General features: G+C 38.3%; 2 protein-coding genes across 3 annotated transcripts in view; one reads left to right on the plus strand and one right to left on the minus strand.

Annotated features, from left to right (window-relative positions):
• WAPL (WAPL cohesin release factor) overlaps positions 1-21,742 on the minus strand; it is a 133,911-nt gene that overhangs the window by 100,191 nt on the left and 11,978 nt on the right. The window contains exon 1 of one of the 2 annotated variants that reach the window (XM_058028886.1): positions 16,603-16,621. The exons of the other annotated variant lie outside the window; for it this stretch is intronic. Within the exon in view, the coding sequence (XP_057884869.1) occupies positions 16,603-16,613 (11 nt within the window). The 5' untranslated portion in view covers positions 16,614-16,621. Of the gene's footprint in view, positions 1-16,602; positions 16,622-21,742 lie in introns of those variants that run through there. 2 annotated transcript variants of the gene reach the window in all.
• Positions 406-20,421, plus strand: OPN4 (opsin 4). Its single transcript, XM_058028890.1, has 12 exons — positions 406-432; positions 7,084-7,226; positions 9,122-9,255; positions 10,429-10,632; positions 12,545-12,716; positions 13,576-13,740; positions 15,375-15,482; positions 16,617-16,797; positions 18,339-18,485; positions 18,999-19,067; positions 19,508-19,543; positions 20,230-20,421. The coding sequence occupies exons 1-12, from the start codon at positions 406-408 to the stop codon at positions 20,419-20,421; spliced, it is 1,578 nt and encodes a 525-aa protein (XP_057884873.1).

Here is a 21,742-nt window from a genome sequence, read left to right on the forward strand (position 1 = left end):
AGTTTTATACTGTCATTAAAGTGAAGCTGGAATCAGATGGAACAAGCAGCAAACTGGGCATGTGCAGACTCTGCCCTCTCCTGTATTTAAATGGAAGCCGCTGCTGCTGCCCTTTGCCGAGCTGATGATGGACTGAAGCGATCTGAAGCTCTAGTGAGGAACTCTGCACTGGATCTCACACCATTCCAAAGAATCCAATAATCTGCTTCACACACACAAAGGTAAAGTGGCTGACTTAAACTCAGAGAACAGCTCTTCTTTCTTGGTTTTTGCTTAGATTTTGTTCACCTGAATAACCAGCCCAATCAGAAGGGGATCTGTTTTCCCTCCGAGGACACCAAGAGCACCAGAACTGTGGAGTCCCTCAGTGCATGGAATGACTCTGAAGCCAATGCCTACACACGGATGGATCTGCTTCCTAGAGCCCCAACAGTAAGTGTTTTCTGTCACTCAAAGCTGTGGCATGTAGATCTCTGGCAAGGCTGGCATTTATAGGACTATAAATGGACAGTTAGGGAGCATGTATATGTTTTATGCTGTAATGCAATAATGACATAACAAAACCTTTTAAAACTATTTTTTTCCCATTAACTATTTATTTAATGTAGAAAGGGCTGCACAAGCAGTGTTTTTCAGCAGAGTTGTGTGGGCAGAAGACAGACAGGAATGTCTAATGGCAAAGTGCATCAAATACATTGCAAACTATCAAAACAAGATGTTCTTGTACGTTAAAGTGCTGTTTAGCAGTTCAAACACAATGCTCCCTTGTGTTGTTATTCAGGGCGGAAATCCCCATCATTTCTGTAATAATCTGTAAGTGCAGTGGAGTGCTTATGTAAATGTTAAAAGAGGTAGGTGCAGTTACCCAAGAAAGTTTTTTGGAAGGTTTTCTCAGGTAAGTCCTATCAAAGCTCTTTCTGAGTTTTTATATACTAAAGAGAAAGACATTTTCCTTGCAAGTGTGAAAGTGAGAATATGTTGTGATAACACTTCAGGATGGAATTTTTTGGGTTTGCTAAAAATTTTTTCCATCCCACCCCACATGGCTGAACCAAAGGAGTTCAGAAGTCCTCTTCCTGGCTTTGTCTCTTAGAATATTAGTAGGACTATAGGTTCTGTTCATGTGCTGTTTTTGCTAAAGTCTGTTTAAAATTTTATCATGAAAACACAAACTAACCTAATTTTTCAGGTTTTTAAAATCCATTTTTTAATAAAACCTGGATATCTGAAGTATATTACAGAAAAATAAATAAGGAAGTGTCCTGAGCCAAGGCAATTCAAAAACTAAATGAAATGGATAACATGTGAGAAAGGATAGCAGAACATAGCAGGGAGGGAGAAAAGGGACTGTAGATTGCATGGCAAAATGGAAAGGGATTCTGGGGATACAGTGATTTACACTGGAAAATTAAAAATTGATTTTTTCCATGTTCTGCTGAACAATCTCATTAGCTGTCCCTTTCCCTAGGTCAAGTGTCTGTATCACCAAAATTTTGCATTTTAACTTGACACAAAGACTGGCTTAAGAGAGTTTCAGGAGTGAAAGCAGTGTGTGCTGCTTGTGGCTGAGATTAAATCCGGAAGACAGGATACAAAATCTGCTATCCAAATTGCTCAACAGGGCAAGCATCATCTATGGAAAGCCCTGCTGTCTACTGGAAAGAGGGCTTAGCAGTTAGCGTCACCCTGCTGAAACCATAATTGAGGGGGATTACACTCCTCTCTGTGCTGCCTGTCATCACAGGGCAAGTGCCCACAGAGGCCAGCTCAGAAATCAGAGAAAGGACCTGGAAAGGAAAATAAGTGCTATCAGTTGTTTGAGGCCTCTTGTAGGTAGCCAGTACAAACACTACATGAGGAACCCCAGGAAATTACAGTGTTTCTGGTCAGATAGTTTTGCTAAATTATGTAATTTGTTGTAATGTAAAAGGCCTGACACTATCACTGGTTGTGTAAGTCATACTGTGTAAATGAGTGGCTTCCTTACCTGCACTTGTAGGAAAATTAGGAACAAAGAAACTTGTTATGTTGCCAAAGTTCACTTGGACTGCCAAAACTTGCAGTGTTTTGGAACTGGGCTCTCTTCTATTGTAACATTCTTCCTGCAAAACCAGTGCCTACAGTTTGAAGTTAGACAAATTCATAAAAACAACCACGTAACACTCCTATTTTCTTCCCCCTTTTGTTGTCTTGTTTTACACCAAATTAGATACAATCCTTCTGCCATATTCAGGCAGAAGTAGCTGAAAAAAATGTCTGACATAGTTTTTTCTACTCCTGGCTTTAGAACTGATGTCATACAAATCAATCAATCAGAAACTGAAATATGTTCAAATGTTCAAATGACCTTATGAGGACTTTTTTCCCTGTACCTATAACTAAACCTGATCTTATACTCTTGCCATTGTGCGTCTGTGAGGAGTGGGCTATATCAGATTTTATTTACTATGAGTATTTGCTGGCATGGCCTTGCTCCTGCCATTATGACTGTTAGTTTTAGTAGGACTTCAGAAATAAACATCTCCAAATGAATGCACTTAAGTGATATGATTTTATTTCCTCACTCTGAAAAAGAACAGATGTTTTTTCTCAGTAATAGTTGAATTCTGTTCTTGGAATATTGTCCTTTTATTACTTATACAGAAATACTTTTCTTATGCTATGGGGATGTATGTTGGACTTTCAAAAATGGTGTCTTCAACTAGAAGCTATTCAGAAGTTAACTGGTTTGGTTCATTTGGGTTTTTGATTTAATCAATTATGAAATAACTATTTAGAAAACATTCTCTTTAGGCAACTGTATGATAAATGGATTTCCAAGACAAAATAGATACAGGCATCAAATATTCCTGGGTTTAATATCTGATCTAGCCTTCCTTGTAACCTGGACAAATCACTTAGGAATCGTGGTTTTGGTTTGGATTGTAAAGGAGTTCCTTCATCCTTTCAGCTGTCCTCAGATGAGTGTCTTGGAACATTTTGACAAACTTTATAGTGAAATACAAGTTCTGCCCTATGTGCCTTAATGAATCTGCCCTATGGCTGCTTAATTTTTAATCCTCCTCTGCTTGCACCAAGCCTTAGTCTGTCTGTTCCTAAAGAAGCAAGCTGGTTCCTCAGATTGTCCCTCAAGGAAGAATTCTGCCTCCTTTGCAAGCAGCTGTGGCAGCAGGTCATAAATATAGAATAATGAGGCTTCATATTGTGCTGCAGCAAGGATTTAGACATACTTATCTATAAAACATTTGCTTTTCTCCAAACTCCTAGAAAGCATCCCAAGTTTGTAAGTCTCAGGCAAGTTTACTGCAAGGCAACTGAAAATACAATTCTGTTTTGTTGGAGGTGGTAGACAAATATTTCTTTAGGGAAAACAGTGAGCATTTTAAGAAGGCAAACTTCATTAAACCTAGATTAAACCAAGCTGCTTCCCTGTAGTGCTTCCACAAGGACACACTTACACCTGCCAGAAAGAAACACACTGACACAGAGCAACTCCATAGCTTGACTCTGCATCTATTGAGGCAAATGACAGAGTAGGATTTAGCAAAGGATTACAACTATATATGGAGGATTAAAATTTATGGAGGACTAAAATTTTCCTTTCCAATGGATAATAGAACTGTTTTAGGATACAAACCAATTAAGACAATTCTTAAAATTAAATTCCCACATCACTGTTTATTATGCACCTTTGGTATCTATGAAATGCCCAGCCCTAGCTAAAGGCAGGCTGGTGTTTTGTCAGGGATGCTTGTCTGAACCAGTGTGGCACTTCCCAAATTGATTCTGCAAAACTATAGTGTAGATAAATAATAAATGATATGCCTTCAGAGATTCAAAACATGAATTCTTACACAGCTCTAGCAAAAGCCCTGTTTTCATACACACCTAAACAAAGTTATAAAAACTGCTTTTAATCTTGACTAAAGGTTGAGAGAGTTAGATTTGTTGAGCCTGGGGAAGAGATAGCTTTGAGGATACCATAGAACAGCCTTCCAGTACCTGAAGGGACTAGAAGAGATTTCAGTGGGGAAATTTTACAAGGACATGGTGGTAGAACAAGGGGGTAATGTGCTCAAACTGAAAGAGTGTAGGTTTGGATTAGATATCAGGAAGAAATTGCTTACTGTGAGGATGTGAGGCTCTGGAACACATTGCCCAGAGAAGCTGTGGATGCCCCATCCCTGGGAGTGTTCAAGGCTAGGCTGGATGGGGCTCTGAGTGACCTGGGATAGTGGAAGGTGTCCCTGCCCATGGCAGGGGTGTTGGAACTAAAGGATCTTTAAGGTCCCTCTGACCTAAACCATTCTGTGATCCTATGAACACCCCAAGACCCTCTCTCCAGGGCTGCTCCCCATCCCTTTTTCACCTAGCCTGTTTTTGTGCTTGGGATTGTCCTGACCCACACGGAGGACCTTGCACATGGCCTTGTTGAAGGTCATGAGTACTGCATGGTGTGACCTCCCAAGCCTGTCCAGGTCCCTCTCCAGGATGGGATCTCTTCCCTCCAGCATGCTGACTGCACCACACAGCTGGGTGTCATCAGCAAAGCTGCTGAGAGTGCCCTTGATCCCACTGTCCATATTGCCAACAAAATGTTAAATAGTGCAAGTCCCAGTCCAAATACCTTCATTATGAGGTGTTTATAGAAAGAAGGCTGAACAGAAAACATGCAAGGTAACAGTGCTGTGTATTATCACTGCAACTGAAGTAGCTGTTCAGAGTATTCTCAAAGGACAAGTGCTACAATATGGATTGCAACAGGAGGATTTTTATTCTCCCCTGACAACCAAGTACTTGTACTGTGTGATGATAATAGAAGACAGAATAAACAGGGCTAATGCACTGGAGAAACTAAATAGAGAAAGGCTTTGGGAATTATCTGATTTCTTGATTATCCTGCTGACCTGATTTTCTCAAGCACTATCTTTTTCTCCCTGTTCTTTCTTTTGATTCCTGCAGAAGACACAGGGCTGAACTTGATACAGGCACATCTTTTTGTCTTCTGCTATGGAAGCTGTGTGTATGTATGCAATTTAGTGATGGATTTGAAGTGCTTAGGCCTGATCTAATGCCTTCTTGATCAGCTAGTACCTTTGATGTAAAAATAATAATTGTATTTCCAGTGAAAAGAGTGAAACTACTTTTTTTAAAATAATTGATTTTTATCTCTTAGCGAACAGCAGAGTTGTATCCTCTGGTAAAAATCCAAGGCATACATGAAGTCCATACTAAAATGCAAATTTATTCCTTTTGCCACACACCTTTTCCTGATCATATATGTAGTTTTATAATTTATGCCCTAGCACTGCTCCAGTATAAATATAATTCTTTTATTTTTTCTCAGACTTGACACTTGTGTTGACTCTGAACTTGATTCATTAATGAATAAGTGATTTTAAAGTCTTCTATTTTCCCTTAACTAATTTTGCCTCTCTTGCGATTTCTGTGTATTTATATTTATCTTTCAAATTTTTCCTTGTCCTTAGTGCCCCACAAATTTAATTCACATTAAAGCCACTTTAATCTATTCTTCGCAGCCAAAACAAGCTCCTTTAGTTGCTTCATTTCTATTACATTGATCTAGTTCTGATTAAATGGATAGCTACAGGGAAAAAAGCAAGAAAAATCTCCATTCAGAAATCTCCATTCCACTAATAATCATAATTAACTTTCTGCAGAACAGCTGTTTAAAAATGTTCTAGCCACAAGACTAAGGAGAAATAAAACCGACCCAAACCAAAGAACACCTGATCTTATTTACTTGAAAGAGTTTTATCTCAGACTCTCCCTATCCACTTTCTGTTAGTATGGGATTATTTTTGTTAGTTAGTTTACTGGCAGCATGTTGAGCACAGCAATTTCTAGCTGGGCAAAATGCCCATTCATGTTAATGATGTTATGCCAACTTCCACTTTGCTGCAGCAACCTGAACCATAAATGCTGTGATACTGTCATTCAGTTAGTGTATCAAACTTAACATTTTGCTCCAATTACAGTAACAGCCAGAACTACATTTCCTTTCTCTAAGATCAGAGTATTTGTCCAGCATTTCATTGCTGCTAATGTAGAAACCCAGGGAGTGTGCTCTGGTGGTTGAGGATTGCTGTGGGCAGATCTTCAGCACACAAAGCAATCTCATCCAAAATGCCAGGCACTCCTGGGGTTCACCTCTTGCTACTGGCACACTGGTTTTAAATCCACACTGCCTGTAATAACCTCAGCCTGATCTCACAGATGTATTCAGAAGTAATGTCCACCTCTATTGCCCAAAAATACCCATTTCCAATACTGAAATCTTCAGACTTGGCTGCTGAATTCTGCTGTGAGTTATTAACTGATTAAGACACAAATGTTTCAATCAAGTGGTTTATGAAATACTTCCCAGAGAGCAAAATACCTTGATTCAGGCAGACCAAAAGCAAAACTGGTGTGGAAACCAGGCATAAGGTAGAAAGGATTTGTGGTTTAGTTTTTCAGATCCTTAATTTAGTTTCCAAAAGACTCTTGTTCAAGCTGCCAGGCTTTTGGTAATCAGCTCTTGAGGGCAGCTCAAATTGCACTGTTATTCAGTGGGAAAAATGAAGTGGCCATACTGCTAAAGGCCTAAATGCCTATTTATCCATAGAACATTTCTACTTAGTTAGAGAAGTCTAGCCCATGATGTCAGAGGACAACTGAAATTGTACTTCACAGGTACAGAAACTTTCCTGAAATTAAATCTGTAGGAAGCTTACTTCTTTTTAAATACTGCATTACCTGATATCAGATGTAAAAAGAGACAGGTCCCTTCCTGTCTCTTTTTCTCCTTCAGATCCTTATTTTTCTTTTGGGAGAGAATATTTTGCTTTTCTTCCCCAAAATTCTAAATTGACAGTAAGTATACAACCTTTGCCCTCTGCAGTGCTGATGGCATATTTATGCCCCAAAAATATTCAACAGTAGATGGAATTTGCATTTATTCTGACTTTTTTTTGCTTGTTGCCCTTTTGCATTCTTGACCATTTTCCCTTCTAGAGAAGCAATGCCAGCTTGTTCAGAAAAGTTTGGCAATATACCTAAGACCTCTTATTTGCTCCACAGAAGATGACAGTGCAAGATGTTCCTCGTGCCTTTCCCACAGTGGATGTCCCAGATCATGCCCATTATACAATTGGAGTTGTCATCCTTATAGTGGGGATTACAGGAACTCTGGGTAATTTCCTGGTCTTCTATGCTTTCTGCAGGTAACTTTCTTTTGAATGTCTTTTTAAATATTCAAATGTATGAACTTTAGCTGTATCCTGTGTGCTGCAAACATAGTCCAGGAATATTGTCAGACTTCCTGACTGGCAGTGTAAAATGCACAAGAGACAACGCTGGAGGAAGAGAGTGGCAACTTGCCATTTCCCTCTGATTTCTTCCCATTAACCACAGCCATAGCAAAATTGCAAAGAGCCACCCAGATATTCCAAGCTATAGAAATGCAGCCAAAGCAGAAATGTTACAGTGAATTTTTTTCTACTAGCTAACTGTGTCTGCATTGAACTGATGTTCTGGTTTGCACCTCTGTACCTCACAAATCTGTTCTATTTTAGATGTTTCTTTCCTCCTGTTTCTTATTAATCCATTTCTTTCTTTCCCCCCCCTGTTCATTAGTGGCCATGTCTCATTTTTTCACATTTTCCAACATTTGGCTTGTTTCCTTTTAACTAAAACCACATTCCAACTTTTCTGTCTGAGGGAAATTGGATCTCTGACAACAATGTCATATGCTCACCATTCCTGTTCACCCCTCATTCTGTGTCTGATTTATCACACCGGAGCACAGCATTGACATGATGTTAAAGCCAGTGAACTTCTACTATATGATTGGTCTTTAGGCACAAATGTAATAAACCAAAATAACAGCAACGAATTATAGGATCATTTGGCTGTGTTAACTTAGATCACTGGAGTGTAGATGGAAGCTGTCTTGGTCTCAAACCTGTATTTATTGCCAGTGGGCTTCAGTACATTCATTCAGAGTAGAATGGCATACTTAAGTGAGAATGGCAGTGGCCTTAAGAAGAGAAAAGGTGTTGGCATGCAGATCAGATGTGTGAGGATGAAGTACACGAGCCAGCTTAGCTCTTTGGATGGTCCCATACAGGAAATCCAGTTATGGCACTTCCACTTCAGGACACAGCTTGTCTTCATTTGAAGGTGATATGAAGACAGAAAGGGATACTGATAACAAAGTAATGACTATATCAAAAATTCAGAAAACATTTAGGTGCTTACAAAGCAGCCTCGGGTAATGACAAACCATAAGAGACCAGCTGCCTGAAACATAAATGTGCTCAGTGACTTTGCAGACTACAAACAAATACACACAACTGATAAGCACCTACTAATAATACCTCCTTGCTCATAAATTGACAGAAAGGGGATGGTGGTCCTAGTGATTGGTTCTGGACCAGTGCAAAAAAACATAGTTTATTCACCTATTTTTCTATTATGCCTAAGACTGAAATTGAAAAAGGAGCTAAGTAGTTACAATGAGCCCCAAAGTGAAGAGCTCTTGGTTGAGTTTTTATGTGCACCTTTTAAAGCATAGTACTTTAATATTATGAATAACAAATGCAGGCAGAACACACGGAAGGCTGCTTATTGCTCCTTTAAAGACAGAGTCTGGGCAAGTGAAATGAGTGTCAAAGAGAAAAACTGATGTAAAGCAAAGGGCTTGACGTGGTTCATAGTGAGTTTGCTTAATCCCTGTATTAGGAAGCCACTGTTGATCTTGCCAGCAGTGGAAAATCCATGTCCCTTACTTAACACAGCCCAGATCCAGACATCCATATTGTACACCAACTCCAACTTCCTGCTAATCATGGACATGCAGGACACTGGTTAGAATATTGAAAGAACAGTGTGATTTATCCCCATCACTGAGCTGGTTATCAAAGCAATCCTGTAAAATGCACAGGAGCATAAGGGTGTAAAACTGGGCCTTGCTTGTGTTCCCTCGTGAGAGAAACAAGAAGCACTCTGCTTTAGCTTACCATGGAGTGTTGCTTGGGATTTGTGAGCTCACAGGAAGGAGTAACAGCATAATTAACAGTGCAGCAGTGTTTAGCAACATTTCTTCTGATCTCTGTAGGAGTAGGAGCCTTCAGACTCCAGCCAACATACTCATCATCAATCTAGCTATTAGTGACTTCCTGATGTCCATTACACAGTCTCCAGTTTTTTTCACCAGCAGCCTCTACAAACACTGGATTTTTGGTGAGAAAGGTTTGTATATATTCTTTCTAAGAATTCACTGTTTGTTCTTACCCTAGTGGCAGTTCATCTATTTACCCTCAGGTACTCTTGCAATATTGAGAATATTTCCCAACATTGTTTCAGTGTTGTCACAAACATTTCTTGGAATACTTGTGTCTGTGTGTAATAAATACACTGCTATCATGAGAGGAAAATTACATTAATGAGATAGATGCAAAGGCATCACTTGGCAACATGAGGCACAGCACTAATCTTTTTGCCAGCGCTCTTCCCCAATCACCTCATGACTTAGTTACTGTCAGAGTCCTCTGACAAAGAAGCACTCCCCCTCAGCACACCAGCTTAAAAGCCCTTTTAAATAACCTGCTCTGGGACTTGCACCTGGCATGCTGAGGCAAGAAAGCCTGGAAAATCTGATTTTTCACAACAGAAGTTTTACACTTTCTGTGTAGTAAGAAAATGTGGAATGAAGGTGCTTTCATTCTTCCAATATAACTGTGGTAAGAGGTAGACTAGTCTTTGCCTCTTGAACAGGTACTGACAGAAAGGAAACTCACAGAAGTAAAATTGCTATTTTGATCTCTGATGACCAAAAGCATATTTTTATTTTACTTCCATTAAGTGCTCATTTGCATACAGGCTAAAACTAATCCAAACCGCTGCTTTTAATCATTAGGTTGTTTGAACAATTAAAATCACTCATTCATGCATTCATAGTCTGAATATTTACTTCAGCTGAATTACTCATTAATGTATTCATATTTACTTCAGCTTTGCTGCCCTTGAGATATGAACAGTACCAAAGTAACTATGTCCCATTGTGAAGCAAAACAGCTGCTCTATGGGACCTGCAGTAAAACTGGAGTTAAATGAGATATTAATGGACTGCTGAAATTATCCCACTAGAAACACCAGAAATCAATGAGTGAAAATATGTTAAGTATCACTGTCTCCGGCAATTGAAGCAAACAAAATCTGTGAAGTTTATCTCCATGGATAATGTAATTAGCAAGACAGACAGCAGCTTTGAAGTAGCATTATAACTGCAGGAAAACTCAACTTTCACTGCTTTACAAATTCCAGAAGACATTAGTTCATTAGAAACACAGACTTGAACTCTCCTAGAAATAATTAGCATGGGTAAATTAATTTCACTGCTACTTCTGTCATCTTCATTGCAAGGCTGTGAGCTGTATGCCTTCTGCGGAGCTCTTTTTGGCATTACATCTATGATCACTTTGATGGTGATTGCCTTGGACAGATATTTTGTCATCACTAAACCTCTCGCTTCTGTTGGAGTGACGTCAAAGAAGAAGGCCCTAATAATCCTGGTAGGAGTCTGGCTGTACTCTTTGGCTTGGAGTCTCCCACCCTTCTTTGGATGGAGTAAGTGAATTGGAATAAAACTTTTTGCCCTCATAGTCTCGGATTAAAGACCAGTTAAAGGTACAGAAGCGGGTTGAATGAATAGCTCACATATGTGGCTTGAGTAGACCAATTTGAAATAAAAAGAGATGAAATATATGTTGAAATTGAAGGTCTCTAATCAAAAGAAAAGAATGCAGTGGGCATTACAGTATATTATATGACAGTGGCACTTCTCCTTAAGCACATTACTTGCTCCATAAAGGACAGTAGATAAATTCATGCCCAAAATTTATTAAGAATGTGCCTGCTTGTTATCCCATGTCTACTTCCATTGAATCAAATTTAACAATATATAAATTTATTATAAGTTAAATAAATGTATTTGTGTTATTTCTGATGAGTTTTCCTCCCCAACAGTGCTGTCTAAGACAGCAGTGTCAATCTAATTCTTTTCATTCACAAAAGAGTCTGAGAATTTGTGCCAGGAGATTTTCAATAAATCTTGACTGTGTTTTTGATGGACAAATTGCTCTTGGTGTGGCCCACATTCTCCATTCACTCATTGGTGTTGTCACTGGCTTCCGATAAGCATGGCATTTAGTAGTAAGTAAAATGCTTTTGTAAATGTGAATGTTACACATGGGAATTGGAACATTCATACAGAACCTTGATCATTGCAATTTGTGACAAAGCAAGTTTCTGTTATTCTTCCTCACTGCAATCTGCCTCACTACTATTTAGTTTATTTCCTGAGAGTTGCCAGTTGCAGTCACTAAGTTAGAATGAATTAATCACTCAAAACCTCAACCTACCATTATGCTCCTTAATTCCAGAATGTGTCTGCCAACTGAGGTGAGAACATAGACATGTTTGACTAGTAAAGGATGCAACAACCAACTCAGGTACTGAGCAGAATTTCAGCAGTTTTGTTATTGTCATATTATTGCCATTCTGGTCCCCCTAAACATGAAGCATGCTTAAGCAGGCAAACTGCAATACTGACAGAAGCAGTCTTTAGTTGAGTGAGAAGCTGTTAGAATAACAAAATGACAATATAGCCTTAGATTATAGACTTTCAGTTGAAGAAGGTGGAATAATTGCTTGAAGGGTGTTATTATCTTGTAATTAGATTGTAATAGTGCCCACAGTATGAACTCTCACACTGTAATTAGATGCATTTGAGAACATCTGGTGGAATATTTTTAAGAGTGGAACAGAAAAATAGCAGCATAAACAGTTAAAATGAAAAATTCAAAGTAGAAAAACATTGCTACTGCCAACTTATTTACTTAACAGTTTGAAATCATTCCTTTAAAGATAATACATTTTATTTCAAGCAAAACATTAGGTATGTTTTGAGGTGGGGTGTTTTTTTTGGTTCTTGGGGGTTATTTGATTGTTTGTTTGGGGTTTTTGTTTTGTTTTTGTTTTTTTTTTACTTCTCCTTAGCTTTACTTCATCACAAAATTATTTGTCTACACACTAAATCTTTCTCTTTTGCCCAGTAAATTTCTCATATCTGCACATGCTTAGAAAAGTGATACCTAGAGCAATTGGTTTGACTCCTTAGAAAGAAAGCAATTTGATAGGAAATGGAGATATTTAAAAACAATGCAGGTCTGGTCCCAGACCCAAATAAGTATTGGAAGAGATCCATTTTACTATGATGAGTTTTAAACAATATTCAAGACTGAAGCAAAATTACTCAGTTTTCTGAAGCCTTAGACTGTTAAGCATAAATACAATAGGGAAACAAAATAAAAGAAAATATAAAAGTTCTTTACATTAAGAATTGTTTATCCTTGTAAACCCTTCTTCCCTTTCAGAGACTAGGACTAAATCCCATGTTATTCTGAGTATCTTCTCCAGCTTCTGCACTCAGAATAACATTCACTTCATGGTTTTTAACTTCTCCCATCTTCCTTTCTAGGTGCATATGTTCCTGAGGGTTTGCTGACTTCCTGCTCCTGGGACTACATGACTTTCACACCATCAGTCCGTGCCTACACGATGCTGCTTTTCTGCTTTGTCTTTTTCATTCCTTTGATTGCTATCATATACAGCTATGTCTCTATCTTTGAGGCTATCAAGAAGGCCAACAAGTAAGTAGCCAACAGCCCTAAATTTTTATCCTTGTGCTTAAGTGACTGTTTTCTTAAAACAAAGAAAAAAAGAACAGAAGAAAATTTGGACTAGTTCCACACATTTATTTTGTAAGCACAACTGAAACAGAAAACCAAACAAGAATTCTGTTAATAGACAACAGGGTAAGACATGATTCTTAGAAGGGCTATTCTTGAACTGAGGCCTGATCTTATCAGTGTATTATCTAATGACATGGGAAAGAGTACAGAAATTAACCAACCAAAATAAAAAAAAAAAGGGGCTCTCAGAAACACCTAATGACAGTGTATCAATAACTATTTCACAGAAAAATAGATGGAAGTGAACGATAAATTTAAATAAAAAAGGAGATTAAAGATTTAATAGCAGGACTCTGAAACAAAAAGCTAATGCTTTAAACATAAAGGGCAGCCTGCCACTCCATGTGTGATCTGTGGGTACCAGTCCCATAGATCCCATCTCATAGATCTTCTCACTTAGCTCAGAAGTTCAAAGTGACAGCAAGGTAGCAAAACAGACCCAGGGAAGCAAAGATTCCTCTAAGTGTCTTCAACTCAGCATAATTCAATTGGATTGAATACCTGCTTTATGTGGAAAATCTTTTGGTAGTTTTCTGCTACTTTTTTTTCATTAAAGCACATGTGGCTTTTGCCATTGATGAGTGCAACTGAAGTGCATCACATTGGGAAGCATGGGTCAGTACTTGCATTCATGTGCAATAAAAGTGCATGAGTTTTAGCCTTAAGTAGCAGAAGAGTAGTTGTTGTCCCACTTCATGAAGCTATTTGCTCACTTCCCTACCTTTGTTTTTTGCTGTTGTATGTTTATTTTCCCTAGATCTATTCAGACATTTGGATGCAAACGTGGGAATAGAGAGTTCCAGAAACAGTATCAGAGGATGAAAAATGAGTGGAAGATGGCCAAAATTGCACTGATCGTCATCTTGTTTTTTGTCATTTCCTGGTCACCATACTCTGTTGTTGCTCTGGTAGCTTTTGCTGGGTAATTATAAATGTATCAGCAAAGCAATATTCCATGAAAGCAATAGATGTGAAACTGTAAAAGACAGATGAAAGTCAAAACTACTTGTCACGTTTGACCTCTGAAGCATGTCCAAAACATTCAAATATTTAGGAGTAATATTTAACCAATGGGGCACATGCTGACTGATTTTTTCCTTAGTTTGACTTTAAGAAAATTAAAGAGAAAGAAAAAGAAAACAAGATTATTATTACTAGGAACAAACTGCCATGCTGAAGATTTCTGAATGCATTCTCTATGCTGGGATATTTGAACTATCTGAACTTTATTTAGCACCAAAATGCTAAGTAAAGCACTCCAAAAAGATCCTCCCAGGGGCTGATTCTCTTTCCCCCCCCCCCTCTACTTCTTTAATCTACAAAAGTATATTCATTTTTTTGTGTTACAGCAAACCCCTATGTAGAAATGTTGTGCTGTTGCATACAATTCAGCATCTGCCTTAGGAGGATCAAATACCTGCTGAACTTGACTTCTGCTCCATGTCTCACACTCTCAAAAATCTGAACAAATGAACGATTCTGTAATTCTGCAGTATGTTAGAAATTAGCACTTTTGAATTTTCTTTATAAAGGTAGCTTGGGAGCAACATAGCTTCACACAGATTTTTTCCATATCTGTGCTATGTCTTTTAGGCAATCCTACTGGGATTTTTCAGGTTAATAAGCAAGCCTGGATGTCTTCTGTGAAATTGTATTGCAAGGGACTCAGATAAAATCTTTCAGCATGCTACATATGGGAGGCAGACATGGAGTCTGTGGTTATAGTCTTGGACTAAAGACAATTCATCTGACAGAGCAACAACATATGAAAAAGGAAGGAAGAACCTTAATTCCTTTAGAAAATATTTTGAATGCAGAATAGTGAGCTAGCACACAGTCATGCTCACTAATATTTTTGGTCTACAGGTTGCATTTTCTGGGAATTATTAGTTTAAACACAGGCATTATTAGGTTAAACAGAAGGCTTTGCCACTATTTGTTTCTGTTAGCTGCAGTCTCCATCAACCTTACCGAAGAATTGTCTCAGCTCAGGGTCAAAATCTCCATTCCAGTAAGGTCACACTGATGTTATCCAGAATATGTGAAGGTTTATACTTCTAATCAATGTTTAAAGAATGATCAGGAGAAACCATGTTAAATATTGTACACAGAGAACATCCTTATCCTTGTCAGGGAAAAGCCTTAGGAGGTGAAATGGCATCTCAACAGGCAGCTGACAAAATGGTTCTTATACTGCAATTGGCAAACCATTTCCACCTCATCACAGAACATATATATTCCCATAGTATGATGAGAAACTTCCTCACCAGGATGGTAAGGCCTTTTAAAAGGCTGACATTGTCCCTAGGTTAAACAACATGGGAATTACCACAATCCTGAGTTATAGTAGTGAAGTACTATCAGAGAAGCCTCCAGAAATCCAGTTAGACTGATGTTGCTCTTTACAGGCAAATGATGTAGAATTTGTTCTCTCACTGTTTCGGTACAGAACTCCTCTTTAACTCTCTTTAGAGCCTTAAAGCCTGTCTTGCCACTGTATAACTGCATAGACAATGCAGAACTCAGTAAATATATGATGTGTTTGCATTACTCTAGGTATTCCCACGTCCTAACACCCTTCATGAACTCCATACCAGCTGTGATTGCCAAAGCTTCTGTCATCCATAACCCCATCATTTATGCCATCACTCATCCCAAATACAGGTAAGTTCACTCTTACAAGCTATGTTTAATATAGCAAAGAAAATCTAAGAGTAAATTTGTCACTTTTAGGTCTAGTACCTGAACTCTCCTTCACCTGCTCATTTTAACTCTGTAGGACAGCCTTGCCTTCCCCAGGAACACTCCTCAATGCCACAGAAATGTCAGTGGAATTTGCACTTGGAACAAACTCCTGAGCAGATGGTAGTTAGAGATGCTTATGGATACTGATCTGTATTTACCTATTGCATGATAAAAGATGGAAACCTTTCCATCTCAAAGGAAAGCACCACAGATTTTTAACTGTCTTCATGAGAAGCAGACATAGGGCAGAGTTGCAAATAGCACTTTGTTACATTAACCAGGCCAGTGAGAGAGGCAATACAGGGAGCCAAACCACTTCTTCCCTGTTTTGTGAATCCTCCTCATGTTTCTCAAGGCTTTCAAATTTCAGGTAGTATTTCCTCTGACAGCTAAAATGAAGGGTTACTGCCACTCCAAGTTCTGATGCAGGCAGTGAGATCTGACAGATGGCAGCAATGCCACAGACAGGCTGTTGTTTCACCACCTACAAAGACCTACTGAGGAACTCAACAGAGAAGAGGTGGGCAGGAACATCTTTATGGGGAAGGAACAGGAAAGCTAGGCCAGAGTTTTCCAACACTTCATATGAGCAAAGTAATACAGTAATATAAATGCACATTCTGTACAACTCTACAGATAGCCATCAAACAGATGTGTAAGAGGAGCTAGAATAGCTGCTTAGGGGAAGATTAAAATAATTCATTATGTAGTACTTCTGCGAGGTTCAGTTTAAAGGGACACAATTTTATTTTTGCCCTGATTAAGCTGAAAGCAGATAAAACCTTGTTTTAATAGCTCCCTTCAGTTCCAAAGTTATATTTTAATGCCCTTATCCCTGCCAAGCAATAAATTTGAGTTCTGCAAACACTGTGAATAAGTGATCTTGCAGGGTGATTCTATATGAGATATCTGGAAAACTCTTTTTGTACCCAGTAATTTTCCAGTCCATGCAGCATTAGTTCATCTCTCTGAATAAATGCATTGTTTATGATGATTGAATTTTTGTGCTGACAGAAAAAAAAAATCTGACTGGTTCTACCTCTTATCCATTAGAAGAGCCATTGCAACATATGTTCCTTGCCTTGGACCCCTACTGAGAGTTTCTCCTAAAGACTCACGGTCCTCCAGCAGTTACCACTCCTCCAGACGAGCGACTGTAACCAGCCAGTCTTCTGAGACAAGTGGGCTGCAGAAAGGAAAAAGGAGACTGTCTTCTCTCTCTGACAGTGAATCAGTAAGGGAGAAACTTCCCATACACCTCCCATACACCCATTTTTAATTGCAAAGCAATTCATCTTCATATAGAGTCCTTCCAAGTGGTAGATTCTTTCAATGAAATGAATTATGGTGCTTGTTATAAAAACTCCAGAGAAAGTGGAGGGACAAAGCAAAATTAAAGACAGTAGGCTAAGTATAAAAGCAGAATGTAGATAATTTTCTTCTTGATGGTTGGTGACACTGCAGGAAGAGTGGAAAGATGGAACAACAGGAATTTTAGAAAGTAAGGTGTTACTGATAGGTAAGGCTTTATAAAGCCTTACCTATAAGTAACAATAAAGGCAGCATAGAGCTCAGTTGAAAGTCTGATCATACTTTTAAGTTGTGCTTGCCTCACCACAGATCTGCAGTCTGGATGCAGAAAAAAGAAACTGCTGGTCAGAAAATAGTTCTCTAGTGAAAGCAAGGTTGTAATGAAATAGATAATGCTTTCTGAAAATGAGATGTATTTGGAAACATATTAATCATCAGATTTAGACAAATCAGTAAATTCATTACAGAATCTTTCTCACCAGAAGACCTCAACAGCTTGCTGCTGCCAATCTAAGTGGAAACAAATGTTTTACACAGCAGCTGAAAACAGGGCAAGTACTTGGCATCCAGGCTCCCCTCTGTAACTCAGAGTTATATTGCTAACTAAATAGGCATATCAGTTTGTTCATTGCAGTAATTTCAAACTAAACTTGCAAATAACTGAAAAGAATTTCTTGGCAGTTCTTTTTCACAGTCAGGATAATAATTGTATCTAGTCCAGCCAAGCGCTGAATTCTGACAGTTGTTTTTAACAGTGACATTTCAATTTCTTTGCCCTCTCTGTTCTTTTGACTTCTCAGTCCAATCAAAATGAAATACTTCTGGCTGGTAGCCTCCAGTCAGGTGGATGGTTTTAAAACTGGCTAATAGAAAAGGAACATCTTTATATTGCATCGCTTACACTGCAAATCTTGATTGTTAAAAAAACAACAGACTCCCTCAGTAATTGGCTTTGTTTTCCCATTAATTGGAACAAAGTTTATAAACCCAGGACTCCTTACTGAAAAAATATTTATAAAGCACTGATTCTGCAGTCCTCAGACATCTCCTTCTATTTGTTTCTGCTTCTACTCAAGCCACTTTGGAAACTTTGGCCCTAATTCCTCCAAACACCTGTGCTTCCTAAGTGGCCAGTACTGTGGCAAGACTGTCTCCTTGGAGCTACAAGATGCATCAGAGAAGTTTCAACAATAGATTGTAACAAAACACTATTTTCTTTCAAATTTTGCAGTGCACCCTGTGGAAGAAAAAAAATTAAGCTGAATTTTAGATGCAAAAGAGTTGATAGTTTTATTTGTACTTCTTATAAGCAGACTTTTATGAAATTATATATGGCAGAATTTTTGTGAAATGTCTTTTATACAATGCCTGTCTCTTTTATGATTTCTCTCTAGGTTTGTCTGGGGCAAACTGGATGAAAGTCTAAAGGACCTAGAGTAAATGTTTTTGCTGTATTAATTTTAGGGCTGTACTGAAACAGAAACTGATACTCCCAGTATGTTCTCCAGACTTGCCAGAAGACAAATTTCCTACGAAACAGATAAAGACACAACTCAGAATAGTGACATAAGAGCCAAACTGACAAGCCAGGATTCTGGGAATTGTGGGAAGGTAATAGACTGTGTAATACCTAAATTCTCTAACAACTGACAAGTTAAAAAATCTGCACATTTTACCATAATTAATCATGAAGGTTCCTGCCAAGAAGATGCGGATAACCTATGAGTTAACACAATGAATAATGACTTACAGGCTGTAAAAGGTCATCAGCTTTTTATTCCCACCCTGGTTCATTATTCAGCTGTCTTCATTGCATTTCTGCTGCTGTTTTAGAGAACTTAAAATCTGAATGGAGAGTTGTCTTGTGTTTGGTTTTAAGTGTGTATTTAGTAATATTTGTCCTTTGCTGTCCAAATTACTTGATTGATCTTGGTTGTCCCACCATTTGTTAGCAAATGAACAAATATGGTAAGATGTAAAAAACAAGGCTATCTTTAATATATCACTGCTTTTCAGTCAGTCCTTTGCTGTCTTCTTTTTTTCCACTATGCATTTTGCATATGTCTTACATTGTGACATACCTTTATGCCATTTACATCTGTTTTATCTGTGTTCATTTTTCAGACAGCTGTAGATGCTGATGACATATTGATGGTGGAACTGAATGCCACAGAGTACATGACTACACCTACTGTAAGAACTGCTATTTTAATATTTGGCAACAAAAACTAATGACAATCCCAGTCCCTGAGCACAAATTAGGTTGTTTTTGAGATGCAAAAATTACACAATATTCCCAGAACAACGCAGAAAACATGACCACAAAGGGTAGACCACTGCTGAAACTGAGCAGAAGTTGAACATAGGTATTACAGGATTCTTCTGAAGTTCAGCTTCTTCAAGGAATCCAAATATTTTCTTGAATTTAGTAAGTCCTATAATGAGGTCTGTGATTTCCTTCGTGGAGCATGGAAGCATTAACTCTGTGCCATCTTTATATTAATGGTGTATATGCTAAGCTGAGACAGCCATTCTGATGGCTCATACCTCTGAGACAGCCTTAGTCCTGTGGCAAGAACTGCTGTACAAAGTGATGTAGTTAACTATTTAATGTTCTCTGTTTTGGGTTGCAGCAAACATCTAAAACATGCAGCTTGGAGGAAATCAAGGTCAGTTTTTGAAATATGCCATGTCACCTATTCAGTAGGATGTTGTTTGTTGTATTAGTGTCTGTTTCTTCTTCATCTAACACAGCTACAGCATATGGGTAAAAATATCTGACATCTCTCACAAGTGAATCAACTTGCCTTAATTCTCAGCAGACATGGAAATAATGCTGCTTACTGTAAAAAAAATGCTAGTTAATCTTTCCCTCAATTTTTAACTCATTATGTAGTTTGCTTCCCCCTTCAACTTATCCATGCTGTTAACACTATATTTTACATTACCTCTTGCCCAATGACCCTAAGTAGTTCCTCTTTGTAGAGAGACTCTTCACCTGATTGAATTCATAGGCTGTCTGAGCATATTCACAGTCTTTCTGTTCATAGTTGAATGTGCTGTCATTAGCCTGGTCCTTCTTCAAAGTAGACCAGCATTAAGTAGCAAATGCAAAGTCTTTAATCCTTTAGTACATTAGCTTATTTAACAGGTGGGGTTTTTTTTCATAAGTTATTCATGAAATATTAAAATAATGTTCAGATCTACTTTTCCCTCCATCATTTAAGTTTGATTTTCAGTCAGCCATGGGGAGCAGCAAAGTGCTAAATATATGTCATTTTTAATAGATCATTCAATGGGATCTCTTTGTAGATGCTTGTGTTGTCCATTTCTTGTAAATTTTTGCATCCTTTAGAAAAGGGTGAGCCTGAAAAGTATTGGACAAAGAAAAGGAGAGTCTCACCAGGTACCATCTTCAGTCAAGATACCCAGTATTACAATAACATGCAGCAGTGTCCAAGGAGCAGAGCTGCCTTCTACATACAACTCTGGTTTCCTGCACCCTAAATCCAGCAGTCACAAGCAGAACAAGAAGTCCAGCAGTTAAGTGAGTGGTGCAAGAATATCACCTTAGCCAACAGCTCTGGAACAGCTGTGGACAGGCTGAATCCAGAATACCTTCCTAGATTGGTCTGAAATGTTCCTACAAAGACACAGCACAAGACAAGCAAGGATAAAAATATGAGGAGTGATCTTTCCAGCATCAGAACTCTCTCCAGTGGATCAGATCTTGATCTGAGTCACAATGTAATTTTAATATTTCTTTTTTATGCGGCTCACGAAAAAAATTTTTCATTTGGATTTTACTCTGCTCACATACGTTCCCACCACTGCACAGACCTTACCTAGAAACCTCCTAGGATTAACCTGAGAGGGAAGTATAATATTCAAAACTGGCTTTGTTCACTTGGTGTGTTAACTTCAAAGCTATTACAGAGCTAAAGCTGAGAAATTTGGGGGGAAATGTACATTACTTCCTGATGATGGTTTCTTCATTATTGTGAAGTTTCTCAACCAAATGTAAACTTAATTACACAGTCAGTGCCCCCTTCTCTCTTTAATGACACATTTTACCACATTTTCTTCTACAATCCAATGAAAGGCAATGCACTTTAGCAGTAATTTAAAGTCTCATGTCTTTATTTTAATTCTGAGACAGGGAAAGAGAAAGGAGTAACACTTGAGGAAAAGACTATGGTCCTTTCCATAATTAGCTTCTTTTCCAACAGTGGCTTAAGAGATTATTTTAACCCATTCTCAGCTAACTTCCACAAAGCTTTAGGAGATTATTATGAAATTCCTTCTGACTTTCCTTTAGCAGGTTTCATGAAAAGAATCCAGAATACAAAGCAATGTTTGTACTGAAATGTCTTATGGGTAAGTCAATACATCTGCTTTTTGATACTTCAAAGTTGTTTACTCTTTGATGTACTTTTCTAAAGTAAATACAGGGAGGAGAAGGTTTAGTTCCCCAAAAATAGTTGTTCTAGAGACGTATGGAATCCACATCATTCCCACTTTGACATTTTCATTTCTCCTTCTCTAAACAGCAGCATTTGTATAGCTGAGGGTTTTCTTCTGCAGTGACTAAATCCACGAGATTGTACTTCTTTCTTCTGAAAGGAAAGGGAAAAAGTTCTATCACTAGTGACTTTCTGCTTTTCCCTAGTGTCTCTCCTAGTGCATAAGAAGAAGTGAACAAAATTCATTTGCAATTCAAAGCACTGAGTCCAAAGTGGGGCTGAGCCAGAAAGAACAGGGCACAAAGCACTATTGAAACAGTTCTGCCCCATAGGCCCTCCAGCAGTTTTTCCTTTGGTTGCAATAATGGAGGGAACCCAGCAAGGCATTTTTTGTCCTAAGTAAAT

The sequence above is a fragment of the Melospiza georgiana genome, chromosome 8 (assembly GCF_028018845.1).
Source record: "Melospiza georgiana isolate bMelGeo1 chromosome 8, bMelGeo1.pri, whole genome shotgun sequence".
Taxonomy (NCBI): Eukaryota; Metazoa; Chordata; class Aves; order Passeriformes; family Passerellidae; genus Melospiza; species Melospiza georgiana.